General features: G+C 36.5%; 1 protein-coding gene across 1 annotated transcript; it reads right to left on the bottom strand.

Annotated features, from left to right (window-relative positions):
• Positions 1-1,596: 1,596 nt before the first annotated feature.
• Positions 1,597-6,064, bottom strand: LOC110416413 (metacaspase-1-like). The gene is made up of 5 exons (XM_021428414.2): positions 5,332-6,064; positions 3,360-3,690; positions 3,145-3,256; positions 2,824-3,012; positions 1,597-2,183 (listed from the first exon to the last, which is right to left on the bottom strand). Exons 1-5 carry the CDS (start codon positions 5,765-5,767, stop codon positions 2,124-2,126), a joined length of 1,128 nt encoding a protein of 375 aa, XP_021284089.1. The 5' UTR covers positions 5,768-6,064; the 3' UTR covers positions 1,597-2,123.
• Positions 6,065-7,812: the final 1,748 nt, after the last annotated feature.

The following is a 7,812-nucleotide window of genomic DNA, read 5'->3' as shown; positions in this document are numbered from 1 at the left end:
ACAAAATTGAACAAAACCTTGAGAAAAGCTGCATCTATTTTGTCACACGGGTTCAATCCCAAAAACATGATCAGAAAAGAATACACAGCAACTGTTCCACTAACGCAACTTGCAGGAGCAATTACACCAGAGAACGAAGAACTCGGCATATAGGTAGTGGCAGGCGAATGCATTCAGCAAATCCCGTTATCTGAGCACACCCGCCTTTGTTTTCTATTTTGGCCCAGGCCTTCTTACGGCATAACATCTGGTTTGGGCAAAAAAGGATCTGTACAACTACAAAAGCTATTCCCCGCTTAGAAAGGTATTGGCGGCAATCGTCAAACTCAACCAATGCTACATCAAACAAAAAATCGCAGCGACCTACCCCTAAGCAAAAAACTGGGCGGGTAAACAATAACAAACACAGTTCCTCTCAGCAAATACAACCAACGCAAAAACATAATCACATCATTGAGTCAACCTCACTCTTTCGACAGTCCTCTCTGCTTGGTCCACCAGCCACCCCTGCACTCCTCATGCTTGTCAAGACTAATACGCAGACAAAAAACTAACATTACGCACATAGCCCACACGGTCCAGTCGGTTCTGGTCCGCACACATGGGGATGGTAGGCTTTCTTCAAAAAATCTTCAAGTTCAAGGGTATCAGAAAGGCCTACCCACCAAACCTTGAAGAGCAACACACCCATCGTCCCCATACACTTCAAAACCAACCCCGCCACATACACATCAATTACGTGAGAAACCGAGCCCCCATGAAAAAAAAAATACGCCAGAACCAAAAGACTAGCAGCCTGAACTCACAAAGGAGGCGTAGTGCAAGTTTCATAACTGGGAACCTGCCTGGCAGCATCAATCAAACCTGTCTCTTAATTCGCTTTAAGTCCCACCATCCTTCAGATCAACCCCCATTCACTTTTTGAACCCTTTGTCCCTCGTGGAAAGCATAGATCACACAGAAAATGACAGAGCTGTAGCACCTGAAATGAAATAACCACGGCCAGCGCCACACCATCAGATCTTTTGGACCATCACTCTTTCTTTTTTGAAAAGTGCTTTTATTTCTTTTCCATATGAGGATGCCATTTCCAGTCTCTCACCTAATTGACCAGAGACTTCCATGGCATCCATCACCCAGTATGGAAACATCTAAAATACAAAAGCTAAGTGAGCACCAACATCAGATCTTTCGGATCATCACTCTAATTCCATCAACTCACACCTACAAACCAACCCGTCCCCCTCTTTAATCAAATCCTCACATCCCCTGCCTTCCTTAAGGCAGCCAACCCAACTCCATCAAAGGGCATCATGAGATTATCCCAACTACTTCCACCTAGCCCTCCCCCGCTCCTTCCCCCTCCTGGGAGTAGTTTTTTAAATGGTTAAGTAACATGTCCAAAGTCATAAGTCTGCATGATTAATAGAGAAATGGGATTTGGAGTAGAGAAATTATACTCCAAATTACCAGAATAGAATTTATGAAAGATTTTACGGGGTTTTCTATTCTTTTTTTCAAGGACAATTATGATGAGAAAATCGTGATTGTTGTCATATTGGAGAGATACAGAGTCAGAGCAGGTTGGTTGACAAAATGAGCTTCTTTTATCACAAATCCGACACTTTACACGGACATTTTTGCAAGGATCAGAGACAATTTTACTCAAATGTTACAAATTTTCAAGCGTTAGATACAAAATATAATTCGCCCTTTTGAATTTTTCCTTACATCTAAATTGTACAAGGCAAGATCTTGGCACCACCCAAACAAAGACAAATGAAAACCATTTGGTATAGCAGCGGTCCTCTTCAGTATTTCTTTTCATTTTCCTCTCGTATTTCATCTCTTTTATTGATGATGAATAGGTATCTTCTAAACTGTTTCTTTCCTGGTAACTATTCTTTGAACAATAAAAACTCTAGTCATCAGAAATTTTATTTCAGTTCTCGTGCCAGGGAACCAATAGGAGTGTACTCTGAGCCAAGGTTTCCTTGAACCATGAGTTGATGATCAGAGTACTTCTTGAAGATCAACAATGAATAGAAAGCTTCTGCTCCCAAACCCCTCCTGGAAAAGTCCATAACACTTACTGTTGCTTTAATAGGATCCACTGTGTACAGTTATAGTTTAAATGGCCTCTGGTAAATGTCAAACTCTTCAGAAGCTGAAAGTAGAGGCTTCTGCATACATTCAGCAAAAAACCCAGTGCCACAGTAATACATGTTAAGAAACTTTTACATGAATAAGAAAAGAGAGTACAACTTTTTGTAACTTTTTATGTGTATAATTTTGCTCTATAATATAGCAATACTTAAGGTTAGGATAATTTTTTTAGTTAACTATAACATAGCAATACTTTTGGTACAGGTAAAGTGTGGTACGGGGATAAGGATATTATTTAGATTCAAATAATCATAATGTTCTCTCTTGTATAGGAATGAAATAACTATAATTATACAAACATAAATATATATAGTATAATAAATTAATAATCCTATATATAATAATTTTCATTAATTTTTATATCAATATTTGTACACACATATGAATGGTTTTTTATATCTGGGGATTTAAGAAATATCAATTTTTTTAACAAACGAATCGATATTTGCACTTATCATTGAGTTAAATTCTCAAATGTAAACCTTTGTATTCATTGTCTACAGTGCATGAGGTAACTTATTTAAAGTTTAAGAGAGGAAGGGCACCTGGACCAAGTTTCCCTAGCTAGGTCCCCTCCGTTTTGTATATATAGGGGATTTCACTCAGTTTTAATGAAAATGACTTTAATCTTCAAAAAGAGAGAGAGAGAGAGATTACCTGTGTGAGATTGGGGCCAAAAATTCTACTCAATATTCTTGAATCACCCAGGCATCCTTGTTTGTTAGCTTCCTCAATTCGCTCATGCATCTTGTCAAGTAATTCACCGTATGTTATCCCTAAGTTTTCTGTGACAACTCCTACTAAAATGAATGTCATTGCACCATTCATTGACTTGGAACTAAAAGCCTGCACAAGTAGTTGACGAACTATTACCGGGAATTGTTTGCTTTAAAAAAAAAACAAATTATTTTTAGAAATTGTAGTCTAAAATCAAATAGGAAGAAAGAATCATGATAAAAGTAATTAGGAATGTCTTACAGATGTGTCAGCGGCAACCTGGTCATCTTCGCAAGCGCTGATACAATACGCTTTTCCACCACTTGTCTGTTTTCTCACACCTGACGGAGGACTGTTATCTATCCACTTTCCCCTGTCATTAACCACCCGGAACAAGAATCTCGAATCTGATTATGTACAATTACTAGCATAACAGCAATCAGTTTTAGGACATTTATAAGTATGTGGAAACTCACTTTTCTCTATCATAGACGTGCTCTAGATCCAGAATAGTTCCACTATGGCAAGCATCAACAATGGCATGAAGCGTGACACCCTCTGTCAGCGGCTTAACAATGGTGGCATAGATGTCATTATCGAGGATCATGCCTTCTCTCAGAAAATCCACCGGGCAGATGGTTTCGTCGAACCCATCACGCTCATCATTATTGAAATCGGGTTGGCGTAAGCCATGTCCCGAGTAGTAGAACACCAGCGAATCTCCTGACCGGCAGTCTTTCACCAGCCATTTCAAGCAATGCTCGATGTTTGCCTTTGTTGGTATAAGTCGGGCATCTGTCTGCTCCTCTGCAGTTTGGTGAATAGACATGGAGCACTGTTAATTATTCAAATTAAGTAATGACTTATCCATTGCTTTTAAAAAGTTAACGGGATGAATTCGGCTTCGTTGATAGTATGAGAAATTGCTTGTAACGTTTCCATAGGTGACAGGACAAGCTCTTTGCTCACTAGAATGACAATCTTTTCCCCCTTTGAATAAGTTGAATACTTAAATTTCATTCCCTGGATGTATTTCCAATGAAAATAAGCTACTCCGAGTTGGTCCATGCCCTCAAAACAACATCATATATAGTTCAACAAGATTTTAATACTGTTGCTATTATATATATATATATATATATATATATATTACATGCTAGAAACCAAACTAAGAAAATAGCTATCCAAATTCCTTTCACTACTCTATTCTATGCGTCAAACAATCATATTCCATTCTCAATCCATTTCATTTCTATAAATCAAATCAGATGTACATCAATATATACTAACAGTTAAATATATATACATGGCATGAGACAATGACACTCATGCACCTCCATTCCTTTTTATCATTATAAAGTAAATTTGATTCGAATTTTAATATATTTTTAATCATCTCACTTTGAAGTTACTAAAAATTTGAGAAAGAACTGGTGTGAATTGGCTTAAACACCTAGAAGAGTATTAATCCATCACAAGCCCCTAAAATTTAACTAATGCCTTGTAACATACATACATGCATACAAATATGTGTGTGTGTGTGTGTATACATATATATATTGATCTTATTATCATAAATGTTCAAAACATTAAAATTTTTTTGTCAAACTTGAGCAAAAAGAATAAATTACTGACGTCCTAATAGGCGGAGTTGAAATTTACATGGTAAAGAAATGTGAATTTAAGTTTTAAAACATGAGAATACAAGTACCTATTAGTGAATCAAATGTTCACATAATACTAAACTATTTGATATCCATATATATCCTAGAAGATATGTTTCAAGTTATATTCGCCATGTTCTCTAAAATATTCTACATTCTCCATCCCAAATTTACTCTGATATGGGTCTCCCCAGCTAATGGTGTGGATATATTGAATTACATCAACCATTGGATAATTACATATACTTCAATCTCAGCTACAATAAGGAATTATGAAGTTTTTTTTCATCTTCTATAAAATGAATGCTTCTTCATTGGGTGAGCTCAAAAATCAATCCATTCGCTAAATGTTAAAGGGAAAAATCATACAGCTGTACGATAAAATTTGTTAAAAGGCAGCTTTATCTGTGACCATTAATGCAAGTTAAAGTACACAACTAGCTAAAACCTGTTGTTGAAATTAGACTTGTATTGAAAATCACATCAGTTCGAGCTATTAACCTTAGGATCATATGTGATTATTTTGTATTAAGATAACTAGCCTTCTGTGAAATCATGATAACTATGCATCTAATGAATGACTTATATGATGATTAGTATGTATTCTTGTACCTAACTACTGTTCAAGGCTTACTTGTTAAGTTTTGCTATGTATATAAACTAAGGCAATACATATCAGAAATATGTAGCCTACTGTTTTAACAAAAACTCTCTTCACCTGCTCTGTTTCATACTTATCCTAGATCTGCTAAAACACAACACCAGTAAGGCTGATGATAAATACCTGTGAGCACTAGAATGTTTTCCTCCCGGTATTCATAGTGTTTAGTCAACAAATCTTTCATATTTAACACATCGTTTATGGTCCCCTTGAGCTTATACTTCCACTTCTTATAACTCACACCGCAAAGAAGTGCACGTTTATTTGCCCGTGTGCCAGTGTAGTCCAAAGCACAAAGCTTAGAGGAAATGGTTGATGACGATGACCCTGAAGCAGCAGCAGGTTTTGGGGTGCTGCCCCGCAGTATTTTCTTCAGCGTTTCCCTTATACAGTTACGTGCCAACGGGGCACTTACCCTGCCATGGTCTCCGGTGGATGATCGTTTCTGTAAAGTTCGATTTGGATTGACCTTACGGCAATGTGGGCAAACAACTGTCTCAGCGCTGGTTGACACTGCAAACTTTTGCCTGCAACGCTGACATACGATTTTAATTTCCATCTGGCCTCTGCAGCATTTACGAGCCTGGAGGCTAAGCAGAAGTGAGCTGCCTGATCGGGAGGTGACTTATTATTTGAAGTCTGAATGGAACATAACAAAACAGAGAGAAAAGGTCCAGACAACGCCAAGGGCCACTTCTACGTCATTCCTTGCTTCTAACTTTATCTTATTATTATGCGCGGATATATATAAAAATACTATATTTACAACTTTAGAATCCAAAATTTAGATATGTAATCTAATCATAATCTCTTATGATTCTTCATTCTATTGGCTGAGTTCAAACTATTTTATTGGCTGATGCCCAAGCCATTAAGATGGTTTGAACCCGACCCTTTGCTATTTTTGTTTGTCTTATTTTAATCCATTAATTCTCACTGTTCAGATGCATGAGTCCAATTTATCTTTATTATAAGGCATAAGATCACACAACAAGAAAAGAGAAAATTATGTCCGCTTGGAGTAAATTTATTAGAAGCTTGATGGTAAATGAAATTACCAAAAGTAAATTCCCTAGGCATCAAAATATGGTTGAGATAGCAGCCGGAGGTTTCATGTTCAAATACTGATCACTTTCCCTGCTTAATTATTTAGTCTGTTAGTTTTCTACAATATTTTTTCCTTTAGAATTATGGGTTAGCCTCCAAACTAATTAAAAAGCTAGTCTTTCTACTTTATATACCCATGATATAATTAATAAGATTGGCTTAAATTATATCAAGACTTTCAGCTAATCATCCTACTCATCATACACTCATGACCTTTTTTAATGGATTGACTTAACTTAGATATTTAGAGACTTTCTCTCTTTCTTTTTCCCTTTTTATTTTTTAAAGACAAGGATAACTTTACGTGGTTTATTCCAATCCTCGTGAATTGAGCCCAAGTTGCTTCACTTTTAATGTTCGATTAACAAATGACGTCCAAGTATTTGGACGAATTAAGACAGACCAAGGTGGATTGAATGTGTAACATTCATGAAACAGTAAAAGCAAAATTCGTTAATTCAATCGAGAGATTATACAAATTAATTAGAGCAGGCTCCTGAAGCATATATACAACCTTAAGGATTTGAAAATCTAAACCAAGATATGAACCCATAGCTTTTGTGATCATCCAATAGAAACTTTAGTGATTGATTTATTTAACCTTTCGGCCACTGATTCATTTCTTTATTCTGCTGAAGAATAAAGAGCAAGAATCAGATGCGTTTTCCTTTCAAACTCTGTGGCTACGACAGAGATGAGATTAACACTCCTGCTTTACTCCTGCTTTGTCTGATTCTTGCTTCCTCTTAGACATAAAGCATACAGTAACAGGTACCTTACTGAAAAATATGTTGGATATTTTCAAATAAATATGATTTCATATCGAAAAGAAGGGTTGTGTCTGTTGAAAATTAAATCACTAGACACTATAAAGAGTCACGTCTGTTGGGAAAAGATCAACAGAAGCAACTCTTTGTAACAGACACAAATAGTGTCTGTTGAGAACAGGCATCTATGCCTATAAAAGATTACGCTCATTATCCATTGAAAAGAAGAAAAAACAACAATATCTCTCAATCTTCTTTTTCAAACATTTTCCAAGTTTTCTTCTATACTATTTTTCCTGCAGAAAAGTATTATAGAAGTTTGATAATCTTGTTATACTCCGGTGAGTGCTCAGTGGATGTATTTCGTCAGTGCAAAACGCCATCAATCATTGGGCTCATTGTATCTTCGAGGTTTATACGCCGGTAACTCTTTGCACACTTAAGTGGGGACGAATAAAACCTTAAGGATAGTGGCATTGATACACTCCTTGAAGCCAATTTCTAAGTTTTTCAGTTTGGTGTTCTAACAATCTTAAGGTTTTAATCTCGTTCCAACAATGGCTGCTGCAAGCGGAACACTAAGAGAATTGGCTTCTGACTTTGTAAAATTAGATCGGGTGATGGCAGTAACTTTCCAAGATGGCAGAAGAAGATGCATTTCCTATTATCACTAAGAGAAAGTTGTTTATGTTTTGACGACACCTAGACCAGAAGAAGGAGAAAATGAATC

This window comes from Theobroma umbraticum, unplaced genomic scaffold, assembly GCF_002168275.2.
Source record: "Theobroma umbraticum cultivar Fairchild unplaced genomic scaffold, ASM216827v3 scaffold_30.0, whole genome shotgun sequence".
Lineage (NCBI taxonomy): Eukaryota > Viridiplantae > Streptophyta > Magnoliopsida > Malvales > Malvaceae > Theobroma > Theobroma umbraticum.
This window is presented reverse-complemented; position numbering and strand designations above follow the sequence as displayed.

Coding starts and splice junctions, on each gene's coding strand:
- LOC110416413 (XM_021428414.2), bottom strand. CDS start 5,767: ATGGAAATTAAAATCGTATGTCAGCGTTGCAGGCAAAAGTTTGCAGTG. Junction 3,257..3,359: donor CACGTCTATGATAGAGAAAA/GTGAGTTTCCAC, acceptor GGTTAATGACAG/GGGAAAGTGGATAGATAACA. Junction 2,184..2,823: donor TTGGCCCCAATCTCACACAG/GTAATCTCTCTC, acceptor GAATGTATGCAG/AAGCCTCTACTTTCAGCTTC.